The 17,443-nt window shown below is 38.4% G+C and overlaps 1 protein-coding gene across 5 annotated transcripts in view; it reads left to right on the top strand.

The window, feature by feature from the left end:
* Positions 1–17,443, top strand: part of ZFYVE28 (zinc finger FYVE-type containing 28) — a 150,520-nt gene that overhangs the window by 90,741 nt on the left and 42,336 nt on the right. For 4 of the 5 annotated variants that reach the window (XM_027889064.1, XM_027889063.1, XM_027889062.1 and 1 more), the window contains exons 4-8: positions 170–372; positions 2,081–2,170; positions 4,614–4,703; positions 7,667–7,768; positions 15,571–16,935. In XM_027889064.1, the coding sequence (XP_027744865.1) occupies positions 170–372; positions 2,081–2,170; positions 4,614–4,703; positions 7,667–7,768; positions 15,571–16,935 (1,850 nt within the window). Of the gene's footprint in view, positions 1–169; positions 373–2,080; positions 2,171–4,613; positions 4,704–7,666; positions 7,769–15,570; positions 16,936–17,443 lie in introns of those variants that run through there. The other variant, XM_027889066.1, reaches the window with a different exon arrangement.

Here is a 17,443-nt window from a genome sequence, read left to right as displayed (position 1 = left end):
CTCCTGACATACCAGTCTTAAATCTTTCACTTGTTAAATAATTTGCAACCAACTGGGGCCAATTACTGCCCTTGTTCAAAGTATTAAATGGAACATCTCGTGCTTTGTTTTTAAATACAAAAGGAACTTTGTAAACACGAATATTTTTATCTCCTCATATATTTCACAGTGTTTGGCTGCTGGTTCGATTATCATGAATCGTGAAATTGAGAGTATGGCTATGAGGCCGTTGGCCAAGGATCTGACCCGCAGCCTAGAGGAAGTCAGAAACATCATTCGGGACCAGGCCTTAAGGGATTTGAACCTCTACACAGAAAAAATGAAAGACTCACTCAAGCATTTTGATGTCCTTTTTGCTGAGTTTGAATTAAGGTAAAAGAGCTGAAGTAAGTGGGTTGTGAGCATTGGCTTGGCCTCTGCAGCTTGTTGGTTTTTGGAAGTAGGCTGTTTTGTTCTGTTTCTGCTTAATGGAAAAAGTATAATTTTTTTATCATGGTATTTGAATTCTTTAGTAATTTGTTGTATTGTTAGATTTTTTCCTTTCAGTGTAGCAATAATGAAAAGAAAACTAAATAGCTTTTTTAGCAATCAACATTTGCTCTCTCCAGCTAAACTATAATCTTCAATTTGCATACTGGCATATGGCATTCGAGGGAGAATTTCCAAGACACAAAAGAAAACCATAAATCTCTTTTCTTAATGTTTTCTTTGTCGTAGCAAAGGAAACAAATACGAGATGTTGAAAAAGAAAAGAATGATAACAAATATTCTAGAGACTGAGGTTTTGTTCTCTTGTGCTTAGAGATACAGGCAAGATGCACCCACCGAATTTAACAAGGCAAATTGAATTCTGCTGAAGGAAGTGCTTTTACTTAAGCCATAATTAAACACAGGAACTCATTGATTTGAAAACTTGAGATTGAAAAATGACTTGGAGGTTTACAGCAAAAATAAAAATAACTGCTTTTGGGGTGAGAAAAGTAACTGCTTTTTGCATCAAAGGTCACATTGACCAAGTCTGGTGTTGTCCTTCAGTTTAAGCCAACTTACCTCTGTGTTTGTTAGATGCTTGTGGTGCTGACCATGGACAAGATCATGGGCAAGATAATTTATGGACCTAATATAATACAGTCATTCCTGACTTCAGCATAACATGTTTCTTAGAACTGAGTAGTCTTTTAAATTTTCTTGGGAATAACTTGTCTTGTCTCCCATTACCCTGTGCCCTTCCTCAATACACATATTCCCCTGAATTATTTTATTCAGGTAAGCACTCTTTTTCTGGTTAGGAAAAACCTTATTATTCTGTTACACTGAAAAACATTTTAATTGAAAACATTGCCTCAAAAAGTGCTCTTAAGTGTGGTTTTGAGTGTTACTGAGACAATCAGTAACTGGTTCTTGGGAGTACCTGTGCAGTTTCTGGCCTGTCAGTACCAACTCTATGAATTTAGCATTTTTCTTTACAATTGTTTTGCAAACAACTTCTTCTCTTTCTGTGTTAATTGGTTCATCTGCAGAATACAGTTAAGTAGTAAAGTGACAGAAACCCACTTAGCTTTTACCAGTGTTTCTTACCTTGTTGAATTAGTGCTTCTGCAGGTAACTGCACATAGAAATGAGGCCAAACCTTAAGTGTCATAAATTGTCTCCTCTGGGGAACTGAAGTTTCACTTATCTGATTTCAGGTAAAAACTTTGGAGATAAAATGTTTGGTTTACTCAGTTTCTTAAGGAAATGCAGAGTAAACTACTCACTCTTCAAGATGTGGCAGTAAAGATCCTTCTAGGACCAACCTCCCTGTGCCCCACAGTAGAGAGCTCTGATAGCTAAATGTGTGTAATTCTGTTGCTGAGTTACTACTGAGTTCCACTGCCTCAGTCTGCAATAAGAAATTTGGCTGTATTTCTTATAGATTCTTACACTGTACAATTTCCATAGTGAGTGCTGTCAAAATAAATACAAAATAGTGCAGGAAAGGTTACGTTTCTAACAAGATTTGTCCTAGGTTTGGGTTTATTTCTAATCTTATTTGTTAAGGCATGTAAAACAGCAGTGTGTTACTTTATCTTCTATGTAGTTATGTATCAGCCATGGTACCTGTGAAGTCTCCAAAAGAATATTATGTCCAGCAAGAGGTAATCGTACTGTTCTGTGAAACTGTGGAGAGGTAAGTTAAGGACTGGATCTATCTGAGCTTTTATAGAAATACTTTTATTGTAATCTTGAAGAAAAACAAAACACTTGGTATTTTGGTTTTCTAGTAAGTATCCAAGTACAAAGTTAAAAAGTATTAAGGATGCTTGCCAGGCATGAGCCTGTGCTTTTTTTGTTTTCTAGATTAAAAAAAAAACAACACAAAAATAATAATCCAACAATAAAAATATTCATATTGTTCATATTCATATGCCTAGTTATAGATATGTACATAAGCTAGAGCTTTTTAAGGCATCAAGACTTGATGGTATTTCATGCAAGAATACATGGGGAGGTGATTCAAGTAATTGTTAACCTCTGGTGATTATCATAAAGAACCGGTAAAAGCTCTTTAAAGTCTTACAGGTCTGGAGCTTGACTCTATATGCATGAAGAGATGATGAAAAAAATGAAATTCATAAGTTCTTTTAGAAGCATAAGGTGCAAAGAAAAGTGTGAATTTGAAATGTGCTCTGTTGAACAATTGTTTTTTTCTTCCCTCCTGTGACAGATTAACTAACCTAGCAGGTGGGCAGTAGAGGGGAACAGCAGGTGAAATACTCAGCTTTAGTGGGATTTTGAACAGTGCAACACTGTTCTTAAGAGGAAACTAGTGAACCTTATTCTGAGGGGAATTATTAGACACCAGTTGAGTGTAGAACACCCTTGGAATAAGTGTGTTTTACTGTCACATGAGGAGAACTTGCGAAGCTGGCCCTGGGTCTGGTGTGGTCAACCCTTTCCTTAAGGAGTGAAGGACAGAGCAGACTGCCACTATCTGTAGGTGACAGCAGGATCAGAGGTGTTTCAGGCACTTTAAGAGACAGGTTTGCAATTCAAAGAAGGTCACAAGTAGGAGGAATTACCTTCCATCAATCAGAGAGCTACTCCATATACACACACTGAGCTTCTACATATACACGGCCAATGGAGGGCCACAGAGACGATGAGAGGTCTGGAGCATCTCTCCTATGAGGAGGGACTGCAGGAGCTGGGCCTGTTGAGTTTGGAGAAGACTGAGAGAGGAACTCACCAATACCTCTAAATGTCTGAAAGTGGGGTGTCAAGAGGATGGTGCCAGGCTCTTTTTGGTGATGCCCAGGGACAAGACAAGGAGCAATGACCATAAACTAAAACACAGGATGTTCCGCCTCAACATGAGGAAGAATTTTTTTACTTTTAAGGTGGCAGAACACTGGAACAGGCTGCCCAGGGAGGTCATGGAGTCTCCCTTTCTGGAGGCATTCCAAACCTACCTGGACATGTTCCTGTGTCACCTGCTCTGGGTGAGCCTGCCTTGACAAGGAGTTGCACTGGATGATCTTCAGAGGTGCCTTCCAACCCTTACTGTTCTGTGATTCTCTATTTGCCCACTAAGAGGAAAAAGGTGGGGTTTTCATTTGCAATTTCAGGCAATCTGACAATGGACTGTAGGAAGGAACAGGGCATGAGAGTGGGCCACACCCTGGTGTGTCCATCTGCTGTTGGTACCAAGCAGGGCTGGCTCTATGTTGTGTTCTGCTCGCCACCAGCAGTATTGGCCAGATGAGTGCTGACAAGGAATAAGAAAAAGTTATTTCTATTCTTTTGGGGACCAAAAACAGGGCTAGTGTGTGGTTTTGAGTGTTACCTTAAGCACTGATATGGACAAATCAGAGAGGAAATTTGAGGATGTTAGGAAATTTGAGGAAATTGGGAAATTGTGAAGAAACCTGGAAAACGTAGCCAAGTAAAAATTCGAATCAAACTGAGGTTTAGTCTAGAAGGGGCTTAAGACATTTGAGAAGCTAATCGAGGACAACAAAGTTTCCCCCAAATATTAGAATCAGAGAATATTCTAAATTGGAAGGGACCCACAAGAAGCAGTGAGTCAGCTCCTAAGTGAATGTCCCCAGGGGATTGAACCCACAGTAAATCCTGAGACTTCAGTAACAGTCACTGTGTAGAACTGTGTTGAGTGTTTGCTTTGTAGTTTTGGCGGGGTTGGACTAGGTGATTAGAGCAGTTTGTATTTGAAAATTAAACCAAATATTTTCTCCTATTTCCCATTATTTCAAAAGTCTTTCCTTTAGTTGAAAAACTATCAGTAGTGGTTTTCAGCAACAGGCTGAAGCTTGACTTGAAATGGTAAAAAAAAGGAATATGGCGTAAAAATAAATTTGGGGTTGGGTTTCTGTAAAACTTTAAGTATTTAAGGGGATTTTTTTCTTACATTAATTTTTTGTCATAGGCTATTTTTTTAAAGTAAGACTAAAGCAGTCAGTAATATACAAAGTTTAGAGTGTACAAAAATAGTTCAGAAGTTAACTACTGTCAGTTTGGCTTGGCTTATAACAATTTTTTCAATTTTTTTTCCTAGTGAAATGTATTCTTCAAGAGTTTGATCTCTTACTAAATCATTTTATTCTTCTGCTTAGAGCCTTAAGGCTTGGATACCTCACTCAAGATATGATAGATGACTATGAACCAGCTTTAATGTTTACAATTCCAAGATTAGCCATTGTATGGTAAGTGATTTTTTAACTACTCTCCATTCTGCCTTATTTAAAGGTTTATTGAAGATTTGAAAGAAAGCATTCGAAATTTTGACATATTTTCTTTCATCTGAGTTTGCTTGTACTTTCTTTAAAAAAAGTTAAAGAGGAGGGTTATGTTATAAATTAGTACAAATGATTACCAGTTTCATGTAGAATATCAGGACAAAAAAAAATGTTAGATCTCTAAATATAGAAAGCGGGAACAATTGATCAGACATCCTCCAGCAAAATTTAAAAATTAGGAACATTAGTCTTTGGAATGTCATGTTCTTAGAAGTATTTTTTGAAAGCACATACTTTGTGTCACTCAAAAATGGTATGACTGAAGGATACAAGTCTTCAAAACCAGAAGTATTCAGTAAGATTTGTGTGTTTTCTCAATGACTCTGGGTTCAAAAGAAATTATCCACTATGCATCGGAACCACTGAGTTAGGCTTAATTCTCCTCAAGGAAAGTATTAACACGTGTAACTTTTGTGTAGATTTGTGTCCTGTTTTGACCACTCAAGACAGCTAAATTGTAACAGCGTTTTTGCTTCGTGAAGTTTTTGCAGCATTGAACAAAGCAGATGCATTTTTCCTAATGAGTCCTCATGATTTACTAAGACAGCAACTTCTCTGGAGTAAAACCAGTGCATTTTTAATATTTTACCATTGTGAATGTTTTAAAGTTAGCTAATATAAGTAGTATAATTGAGGAGAGTAAGAAACCTCAAATCCCGAGTGTAATACACTTCTCTTCAGGAAATCCCCATGGCTTGTTTTTCCTGTTAAATAGGATATTGTCTGTAACTGTCATTCTAAAAATGATAACAGTAATAATATGATTACTGAAAGACAACAGGAATGTGAGAACTCAATTTGAAGCTGTTGCAAGAGACAGTGAAGAGGAATACATCATGACTAAATGGAAAACCAACGGCTCTCTGGAAAACAGACCGTGTCTATCCCAAAGTACAAAGAAGGATAGAGAAGGAGAAGAGGAAAAGTTTAACTGCTCCTAATTGTCCAGTCGTTTGAAAATCAGTCAAATAAATCACTACCATGTGAAGTTTCAGAGCAAAGCTGCACCATCCAAATACAGTGCTGTTTGGAAGAAACTTAAACCTTTTATTTGGACTGTGAATGGAGAAACCTTTAAATCCGAAATGGATGCAGTGCACAGTTGTCAGGCTGTGGCTCTGTGTCCTCATGAGAAGGAAGGATCTGGGCAAGGAGAAGTGCTGGATCCACTCAGTCTTTTAAGAAATACTTTTCAGGGCCATTTTTGTCTAAGGTTTCATTTCAGACATCAGTTTATCACATTCCTGTTATACAATGCATGTTGTCTGTTATCCCAACAGGTGTCAGTGGTTTTGAACCTCGGAGGAAATATAAAGACACGCTTTTTCACAATTTTTAGTTCTTTCCATGCTACAGCTATATTCAGAACTCTTTCAAATCTTATACTTGTACAGAAACCATTTCATAACCTTTTTTTATTTTGTATTGCTGTAGCCCACTTCTATCTTTTTTAATTTCTTCTGAGAGTTAAGCTCTATGGAAGGGCAAAGGAACAGTGACTTTGCATCAGGTAGGAGTTAGGTGAGAGCAGCCTCAAGCTTCCACTGAGCAAAGCAGTAATATTTGTTTAGGCAGAACATAAGACATGAGTCAGCAATAACTGCATCACTTCATGGCAACCTGCTTGCTGAAGCCTGGAAGCATAGAAAAAAAAAAAGTATCCCTAGTAACAGGATAATTGATCTTAAGCCACCAAAAAAAAGGATGACTTACAAAAGAAGCAACTTTCCTCTCTCTCATCTCTTCTTCCTCCCCCTCAAAACCCTAGTTCCCTGGTATTTTTTTTTTTAATACTTCAGTGGAGTTCACATAACTTGTGACATCAGCTGTGCTGCTGTCTTTGATGGTCGCACAGGGAACGACTGAGGAGCAAAAAGACTTTGACAGTCTTGTCAGCCAAGGATCCCTTGTTACTCTGGATGATTTGGATGCTGGATAGCTTGCTGAAGCAACATATAATTTGAGTTTAAGAAAAGGAACATACATTTGAGTAACAGAGCACTGACTCCAAGGGCAGGAAGAGGAAAATGGCCTGGGGAAAAGAAAACCTGTGTAATCTTGAGTGTTAGAATGTGTGATCCGTTTGCCTGTGAGAAACATACGTTGGTTTTGCAGTGGGCAGAGGATTAAACAGTTCTAAGTAGAGTGGTTCCTAATGTGGGCAGAATCCACTCTCACAGATAGTTTGTTACGATGCAGCAGATATGGTGAAGAAGGTGAATTTTTTTTAATCCCTGACACACAGACTGGTTTGGGCAGTAGTGATTTGGTCAAGAGGAGCCATTCAGATATCTGCAGTGAAATACATGGAGGCTCTCAGGATTGTGAACTAACCTTTCCAGGGAGATTTCTACAAGAGCTGAGTTGATTTAGAAGCATGGTGTTATCAAAATGTGTTTTATGTGATTTGGGAGATCTGTTTTCTTTTTTTGTCGTATGTCAATACCAGGTTGTATTTACCTTAGAGGTAGAACAATAGGAGCTGAGGAGTCAGCTATCTTGCCTAGGAGTTTTTTAGACTGGAAAGGAAAAGCCATTTAAGTCTCTCAAATCAGTGGACTTTCCCCAACTTACTTGATAATAGGTTTCTTTTGGGCTTTTTTTTTAATCAGCCAGCTGCAGCAATGAAATGTTCTTTCATTGCTTTTTCTCCCATGTGGAAGGAGGGATGGACAGAGGGGAAGGAATCTTTTCCCTGTTACCAATTAATTCTAACTGTGGGTGAATAGGACAAGAATAGGATAACAAGATGTAAGTTAAATATAGTTCTAATGTTTATGTACAGTTGCTTTTCTGACTTTATTCAGTTGTTGCTCTGTGTAATGAAATTCTCATTTTCTTGTGTGTTCATGCATGTGTTTGAATTACAGTGGCCTTGTTGTCTACTCTGAGGGACCATTAAACCTGGACCATAAACCAGAAGATATGTCTGAACTCTTCAGACCTTTTCACACTTTGCTAAGAAAAATAAGGCAAGTAATAAAAGATAGTTGTAACTGAATTGAAAATCAGAGGCCTGAAAAAGAACTCATAAATGCTTAGAAAAGGGTATTTGTTTGCTGTGTTAACCACAGACTGCATTTTCCTCTCATCAGCCTGATACACCCGTGAAATAACTAAATGCAGTTTTTCACTTCACAGGAGTTTTCTGAACTTTTAATCTCTATGATAGTTTCTTTTTTCCTGAGTATCACTTTATTGCATTTCAAATCTTCTCATGGTTGGATGATGCCTGAAATAGTAAAGTTACAGTTTATTTTTGGGAGATTCTGTTTCTAATTAGCATCAGCGTTACTATTAGCTCGGCTTATTACATTTTCTCATTATGTTGTGATGCAATACTGAGATAGTTCTTAACCTAATAGAAACAGCTATCAGTTTTTCATTTTGTGGTTCTGTTTTTACAGGATGGATCACTTTATATATACCTTTTTCCACAGTACTTCAGTCTTGGTTACCAATGGAGATGTGGGCTCTGGCTCAAGTACAAGGAGTATTAAAATATTTTTTTCTTAGCTGAGGTCTTCAGAAATCTTCAGAAGATTTCTACTTTGGAGAAATCAAGCTGAATCTTTAAAGGATCTCTACATCCTGTTTTTTTATATTCACCCTTTGGGTGTTAAAAAAAGTTTTTTAAATCCGTAAACCCTGTTATTTTCTTAAAATTCAAATTTATGTTCCAACTGCAAATTTTGTTCCTAGAAGTCTGCCAAGATAATTTGACAGGGTTTGGGGTTTTTGTGTCCAGTTTTCACCTGTTTATTGCCTTCCCTGGGTATCACAGTGACAGATTGATGTAAGAATAGTTTTCTTATAGTTAATCCAGATTAATCTCCTCTCCTCCATTCGAGGTGAAGCATCTCCTGAGGGAGAATGTAAACTCTGTCAGGGGTGATTCAGAGGGGACCTGTTTGTGAAGTTCACTTTGTCGAGTATCTACACCACATCCTCTTGTGTCCCTTGAAGATTTCCTAGTATTTCTGTCTAGCAGTCTTATTTTTAGGTACATTATTGATATTCATATTGAAATCTGAGAATTAAAATAGACCAATCAACATGTGTGGTTTGTTGGGGGGTTTTGAGTGATTAGGATTTTATAAAACATTGAGTAAAGCACAGCAATGTTAATTGAGGAGCAAAACCTACATTAGAAGGGCAAAGGACTTTATTCATACCAAAGCTTAAAAAGTCCATGAAATTTACAATAAAATACCCTATTCCCAATATATGGCTATCACAGATATTTTCACCAGCATTCCACTGAGTGACTAAAGCCAAAAGGATATGTAAAAGCTAATATACTTCTAATCTCTACTTTCTGCTTACTCCTTGTATTTCACAGCATGGAAAATGAAAATCAATGAAGTCAGTTTATTGCTCTGTCCATTTAATTTTCAGTTACTGTGAACTTAGTTCTGGGGTTGAAAAGAGATTAGTAAAATGCTTGTTTGTTCAATAACTGCAATTTTCAGTGCAAACTTTAAAAAATGAAAAGGTTCTTTCATATTCAGTTTTGGGAAAAGTTCTGATATACTTTAAGACTTATATTTAATCTGTCAAGGGAACATTAAGAAATGTGATTTCAGTTGTCTAGGAGACAAAGTTTACAAAGTGTTCTTAGTGAGATAGCATCTATCAGAGCGAAAATTCAAGCAAGAAGTAATGAGAAATTCCATCTCTGGCAGTCTCTGAATTGCAGGAGCTCAAATATTGGCAAGAACTGAGCTCAAAAAGCAATATATATATATATATAACTATATTCCTTTAGTAATATTCCTGAATGAAGGTAACAAATGAGATACAAATTAGTGTGCTGTTCATATAGGGTAATTCAATTACTTTGAAAAGTACCTGAGCTGTCTAGATTTATTTTTTTCTTGTCACAGATTTTTTTTTAACTCATCAGGCTACAATTCCTACTCTGTGAGAATGTTCACAGAAACCTTTAAAGGAAGATGGAACAAGGTACTTGGTATCAATATTTTTGCTCCCCAGAAAAGAAGTGTTTTTTGCTGGAGTCTTTCTCCAGTCTCCATCACCAGTAGTTTAAGGCATGAAAATAGATTCAATAGTCTTCTGTTAAAATATTTGCATCTTGTACTGCAGTTGTGTGCCTGTTGCAAGAACATAGAACAGCTTACTGCAGAATATGATCACATCCCAGTGAATTTCTCTGCAAAGTTCTACAGCGTTTTAGCCACCTCAGTATTTTAACTCAAGGAGTAACATCAAATACACAGCTGATTATTTTGTAGGATTACAGGTAATTAATTTTAAACTGTATTATCCTAAAATATCCGTAAGGCAAAGATAAGTACTGTAGTTAATTATGTGAATCCACATAATTAAATCAGAACTAGTGGAGAAAAATACCTATTAACTAGGAAAACTTTTGTTTCCTATTGGTGGCTGATAACTTTGAAAACAATAGAAATTATTGAGACTCTCTGAGCAAAAGCAGTAAGGGTTCTTGCTTAGATTTTCGTAAGGTCGAGCAGCAAATTACAGCTTTGAATGTTTTAATTAATATCTAAGCCAGGTGCTTGTGTTGACTTTATTTTGGATGTGAGACGTTAGCGTTGGTATTTTATCCATGTACCAATACGTAATTATATAGTAGTGTTATCTCTCTTCCTTCAAAATGGAGACATTTGAACCATTTCTGCAAAACTATTGCAATCTGCTTAGGAATTACAAAGCATATCATCTGGTATATGCTTAGATATCTAACTTAAATGCCTGTGACACTGAACATTCTTGTGATAAAGTATTATCTATACCAAATATACACGTGAGGCTGCTTTACAGAGATTTTCAGAGGGAATTTTGCAGTACTCCTTAGTTCTGCCCTATTTCAGAGCTCTTTGCTTGCCTGGTGCTTCTTTCTGGACCATTGCAAGTGAAGGCAGGGCCCCAATGGATTTTAGTGGTGCAGAATCAAGCAGACTGCAGATCAAGTGGTGCAGAATCAGAGGATCATACCATTTTAAGCACATCGAGGCCTTTCTGTATCACTGACAAGAAATCCAATGCAGCCTGCACCCTGTCGGTGCGTTAAACGATTCGGTGGGGGCAGTGTGAAATTTGTGTTCAAGTGTGGGCAGGGACTGGAGGGAAACTGTTTAGGTTTTCCAGGGTGGATGTGTTCAAAACTTTTGTTTGATTTAAAACTTCTTCAGTAAAGGAGTACCGGTGCTATTTGTTATATATCAGTTTGGGTTTCTCAGCGCTGATTTATCTGAACAGATCTGCGGGCTTTGGTGTGCAGAAGCAGGAGGGGGCACGTGCCATTCCCTCTCTCTGCAATCGTGCTCTTACAGTGGCAGCTCCATAAAGACGGCTCTGCTCAGAGCATGAACTGAAGCACAGGCTGGCAATAGCAAGGATGCTGTTCTCTGGAAACAAGACAATTTAAAATTCTAGTCAGAATAGGAGAAAAGTTAATGGAGGAGGCTTGAGGAATGCACAAGATCAGGGGTGTTGTGGCCCTGTCCTCTGTTTAGACAAATTTGTCTTTAAATGGACATCTGGCCTCAGATCTTTGAAGAAGTAATTTCTGCACCCTGGATATTGGCAGTAGAGTAAAATATGTTGATTGGTTTTGCAACAGGCAAAGTAAATTTCTACTACTACTTGTAACAAGCAGAGCACGTCTGAAGAACTTGCTTTGTTTTTCTGCCAGTAGCTGTAACCACTGAAAGAAAAATGTTCCTCATGTTTTGAAAGCTGAATTGCCTTCCTGTGATACAATGCCAAAAAGAGTAAAAGCAGGTGAAACCTCAACATGCACTATTTTAAATTCAGTGTTTTCTAAAGCCTCTTTGAGAAGAAAGCACACTGCTGCTGTCAGGGTGGATTGCAGAAGCTCATTTTACCTGTGGCTTCTGAATAATGAAAGCAGAGGGAGAAATTCTGTTTTTTGCTTATGAGCACAAAGAGTTAAAGGTGCTTCAGCAGAAGCAGAAAGGAAAAGAACTGTTGAAATAGCTACAGTTTAGTTAAACTTAAAATTTACTAGTCATGCCTGATGTTTAGTATTTTAGTGAGATTTCAAGTTTCCTTCTGTATTACTGGATGGCATTTTTTTTGTTCTCAATATCTACACAGGCATTTTAAAATAGGGCATGTTCCTAAAGCTGACAGTGAATCCTGTATAAACAAATATATAGTGTATCTAAAAGGTAACTGTTAATCAAACATTTGTCACCTTTAAAACTGGCTGGTGAATCTAGGGAATTTTTTAACCAGAGCAGTGAAGATAATTGCCTGAACCTCTTTTAGAGCAACCTGTATTTGTTAACAGCAAAGTTTCCAGTGTTTGAATTGGGAAAATGAGTATATTTCCTTTGAATTTAAAGCAGGATTACTTCTCTACTGAAATTTCAGGGCTACTAGACTACCACATATAAATCAAGTGGTTATGTTACCCTTGCAGGCAGTGTGTATCTGATTCACCTAAAAAGGACTGTCAGCTGATTTCACTGATGATGATTATTATTTTAATCAGGCTTTATCTACTATCCTGAAAACTGCACACAAATAATTTTAAATTTTGAGATGGTGTTATTGGCAGAAATAGAGTTCATCATTCAAGCCAGTGAATCCAGCCAGTATAAATATGTGTTTCCAGGGCTTATTTTATAATGAATGTGTGAAACCTGTGTTGGGTAGGTCTAAGCAACCTTTCAAGAGGAAGCAGAGCAGCTCTGGGCACACAGGAATCCTGGGTGTTGCCACGTGGTGTCCTGGAGACTGAACAGAACCCCAGACTAGATGCTGAAAGTCAGAAGATTCAATCTTAGATGTTTCTGGACCCATTTCATTATTCCCAGTTATGCTGATGAGCTTGGGTGGAAAGCAGATTCCTTTGACTGTTGCTTGTATAGTCTGCGTTTGTAAAAGTTGCTCATTCTCACCTCATGTTTTGAGAAGGGGGTGTGACTGTGGTGTAGCTGATGTTTAAGCAGCTGACTGTTGGTCAGTTCCTGAGACTCACCTTCTAACCCGTGCAAGCAGAGTTCTCTGAGGATTGCTGAACACAAGGATGCCACCTTGGTTCAGAAATCCCTGAGCTACAGGCTGCTGGCAGCCAGTAGGATGCACTCACTCAGCAGGCATTACTGTGTGTCTGTCCTGTGCTTTTGCTCTTCCTTAGGATCTGTGATCAGAGCCAGGCATCTCTACTTCATGAACCTTGGCCTGGCCCAAGCTATCTGATATTTTTAGCATCATTGCATAGGTGAGGGACAAGCTTAACCCCTTCCCTGTTACATTTGTGTGCTTACTTGTTTGTTGCACTTTTTTTAAATTTAAAATCCCAACTGTTTTTAAAACCCTACATTACCTTGTTTATGCTTAAAGAATCCTACACCACAGTGTTTCTGTAAAAACTAACAAAGTGAAAATTCATAGCACAAAGCTTCATGGCAACAATCATGTTATTCTATATTTTTATTCATTCTGTTGTATAGTTACCTCAAAAATAAACAATTGTATTGCTGCTATTTTCATGCTGACCTTAAACCATTCTCTGTCAGTTTGTTTTTAAGACGATGTTAAAGTGCTTACTCTCTTACAGACACTGATTACTGTTTAAATACAAGATCTGAGTAATAAGATGATATCACTATATATTGTTTAGACAAAAGAAAGGAATGTATAGGTATTTAAAATGTTCTAGTGTGCCAGATAGCAATACTGGTTTATAGCTTTGTTAGGTAAATGGGGTTTTTTTGAGAAGATTTGATGGTGCAATTGTTCTTATAAGGTATTCCTTCTGGAGACTTAGAATTTTTTTTCATAATAGTCTTAAAGCAAGATTTAAAAACCAAGTATGTTAATTGTGTGGAATGTACATAACCACAAATTTATTCTGACGTAAGCTTGCTTATCTACACTGTTAGATTTTTTTTTTAGATTGCTGATACACGTCAAATACTAGTGATGTGTTTTTTGAGCTGTTTGAAAAACTGAGGGTACTTGCAAAAAAAAACTTGCAAAAAAAAATTGTATGATGAGCAGGAGCTGGTCTTTGAGTTAACAAATTAAGAATGCAAACCATTGACTGGAAATCAAGATGTGAGATGTGCTGAATGTTTCTTTCAGGTTTTCTGGTCCTCTTGTTTAGACTGAATTCTTCTAAAATGTGCATATTATCGTTATTATTATTATTATTGTGGTGCCAGCTGTATGTCACCTGCTAGCAATGATTCCCAAACACATGAGGAATAATGGACTCCTACCCTCTGTTGAGCAGGTCTTGCTTTTCCCACCCATTCATTTATGCTAAAATATACTTACTGGTCTCTGAAAATGTTGACAGCAGTTCTTGACAGAGGATACATTTATATGTGGCTTCTTATCGAGAAGGATAGCATAAATGAAACTCAGATATAAAATTAGGTGCTGCTGTGTCTTTGGATTTGTTTGGAAGTTATAAAGCACTTATAACACTTTATTTTCAGGTGTTCATAGCCCTAAACTGCAATACTGAGGACACTTGGTAACACTGGAGATGCTGCATGTCTCTTGAAAACACAGTTTACTAAGTAGCTAAATGTTTGCTTCTAGACCTGCCTGATTCTTACCATCATGCAGAAGCTTAACTCCTTAATGAGTTGTGGTTTAACCCCAGCGCAGCCCCACGCAACCACTCACCCCTCCAGTGGGCTTGGGGAGAGAAACAGAAGAGTGAAAGTGAGAAAACTCATGGGTTGAGATGAAAACAATTTAATGGGTAAAGCAAAAGCCACGTGCACAAGCAAAGCAGAACAAGGAATTAATTCATCAGTTCCCATGGGCAGGCAGGTGCTCAGCCATCCCCAGGACAGCAGGGTTCCATCACACATATTGATGACTTGGGAAGACAAACACCAATCGCTCCAAACATCCCCCCTTCCTCCTTCTTCCCTCAGCTTTATATACTGAGCATGATGCCACGTGGTCTGGGATGTCCTTGTGTCAGCTGTTCCAGCTGTGTCCCCTCCCAGTTCCTTGTGCACCCCAGGCCTCCTCGCTGGAGGAGCGGCACAAGAAGCAGAAAGGCCTTGGCTCTCTGTGAGCCCTGCTCAGCAATAACAAAGCCATCCCTGGCTTAGCAGACTGTTCTCATCACAGATCCAAAGCACAGCCCCATAGTAGCCACTGTGAAGAAAATTAACTCTATCCCAGCCAAAACAGAACACCGAGCTAAGTGTTTGAGACAGAAGAGAGCCAACTTCTAATCCCTATTTCAGTGAATCTAATCCCTATTCCAGATAGCAGTATGGCATACGAGATATTACTATTTTTAATTAATTCTTTTATCTGACAATATATAAAATGCTGTGAAACTTCTGCAGTACTCTTTTGCAGAATATTTTCCAGAATCTAGTTGAAGGATGGCAAATTGGTTTGCTAATTAAAATCAAATTTGTGAATTAAAAAATTGAAATGACCAAACATATCTAGTTGTGGGTGACATTTTCACTATAAGTAGATAGGGAGGGGGAAAGTTCCGTTTTTCTGTGTGTTTTGGTTTATTTTGGGGCTTCACTGCAAGCATGTTTATTATTTGATACCCTGTGTTTGCATGACTAATCTCAAATTCAGGCATCAGCATTCACGTGTTCTGAATATGAATGCCAAATGCACTCTGAGTTACACATTTGAAAGTACTCTGTGCCCTCGAGTTCTGGATTTCTGCACTAACAGTAAAAGCTTTTTGAAAATCTGTAACATCAGTGCTTCCTATGATTGTAAACGCCAAGTGATGTGTGTATTTCTTCATTTTCAGGGATCTACTTCAAACACTAACTGAGGATGAACTGCACACACTGGAACGTAACCTCTGCATCTCTCAAGACGTAGATTTTCCTGTTAGAGCAGATCCTGAAGTACCCTCAGTCATTACACCAGGCTTAACTGCAGCTTTGCCTCCCAAGGAACTCTCAGCAAAAGCTGAGAACACAGAGGCTGAGCTGGCTTGTTCGATGCAGTATGATGAACAGGAGCTGGAACAGCTGAACAGGATGGTACACAGAGTCGGAGATGAAATGTCTTCTCTGCTTTCCCCTCCAAGCATCTGTCAGTCTCCAGCTCACAGACCTACCCTAAGAAATAGTTCTAGCACAGAAGCTTCACCAACACGGCACCATCTTGACAACTTAACCGATGAAGAGGACAGAGTGTTTTTTATGGATGACCTAGATGGAGCAGGAGAAGCTCTTGCTGGGTTGGATTCCGTAAGTGATACTTTCGCTTGGGTGAATAACCCTTGCCACGATTCAAAACAGAACCTGCAATATAGAGATGCTTTGCTGTATGAGAACGGCCATCAGACAGAGGAAACTTTGCTTTTAAAAGATGCTGAAAGTGACTTAAGCAATAATAACAATGTTGAAGATGGAAAGCAGGTGCCTGGCATTGCAGTTCCAAATTCGTGCAGCTGTCTAGAAGGTCCGGACTCACAGTTATACCTCAATGGCTGGGATGCGTACGGTGACGACGCGGAAACAGCAGAAGTGATTGCTCACAGGACAGGGGGAATGAAAATATCTGCTACTGTAATATTCAATCCTAAGTCTCCCTCTAGCTCAGAATCCCCAGTCACAACTCCAGAAGCAGCTATTAGTTGTGTTCCTGGATCCGCTCATCCATTAGCAAATGAGGAGGTGGATGAGTCCCATAAACTCAGTATAGCTACCACAAACTGTCTAATTAATTCCTGTGTGTGTTGTGGCAGCTGTGAAGACAGCAGGGAGGACGGTGTTGAAGGTTTAAAGACTAAACATTCTGCAGGAGGTGTTGTAAATGCTTCATACACATTAGTGAAGTCTAAGGAACTGGACCATGTGGATAACTTGGACAGTTCAGTCCCTGCGCAGGAAACATTAAAACCTGAAACTTCTGCTTTGTTAGCAGAAAGAGACTTTGGCAGTGAAGAGCAAAAACTGCCAATCTCCTCTAAGTGCCTGGCACATTCCTCAGGTTCACAGGTAGGAGCAGAAAGTGACTCACAGGGAGAAGCAGAAAGCATCTCAAATCAGCAGAAGAAGTGGGAGAAGAGAAAACAACTATGTGAGAAAAAAATGGACTACAATGAAGATGCTAGTAGTGAAAGGACAGCAAAGGAGGATGTAAAGTCAAGATCTAGTTCAAGGTAAGAGCAACTTACTGTCTTGGTAGTAATTTGCATGTACATAAGTTCCTGTATCCTTCTACTGTAGTGATTGGTGTATTATTAATTTTGATTTTAAAGGCAATAGTGCGTTGCAGGATTAAGGAATTTATCCATATACTTTTTAATGCAGATGACTTTTTATTGGACTTCAGCTTTTCTGCAACACACTAGGAGGTCATCTGAATTTTAATCATCTAATGCCTCTATATCATTTGAATCAATGTTACATTACCTGCTTAATGTGTCCAAGAGGGCATTGCTGCTGAATGGTACCTGGATCATTATTTCCATTGTACTTTACTGTTTTACAGAAAAAGTGTGTCTGGCAGGTACTAAAAAGTTAACTTCTGCATCACTGAATGGGATTAAACTGGAACCTAAACACATTTTACCTTAGCTTGATCTGTGAGAATGGGGTTAATCTGATCATGTTGCCTGTGGGCATGAGCATATCTGGGAATGTCTGTGTGCTGAAGGAGCCTAACAG

Source organism: Empidonax traillii, unplaced genomic scaffold, assembly GCF_003031625.1.
Source record: "Empidonax traillii isolate 1590-97213 ecotype Southwest subspecies unplaced genomic scaffold, ASM303162v1 scaffold250:size724861, whole genome shotgun sequence".
Classification (NCBI taxonomy): domain Eukaryota; kingdom Metazoa; phylum Chordata; class Aves; order Passeriformes; family Tyrannidae; genus Empidonax; species Empidonax traillii.
The sequence above is the reverse complement of the archived record's forward strand: the minus strand, read 5'-3'. Positions and strand labels throughout refer to the sequence as shown.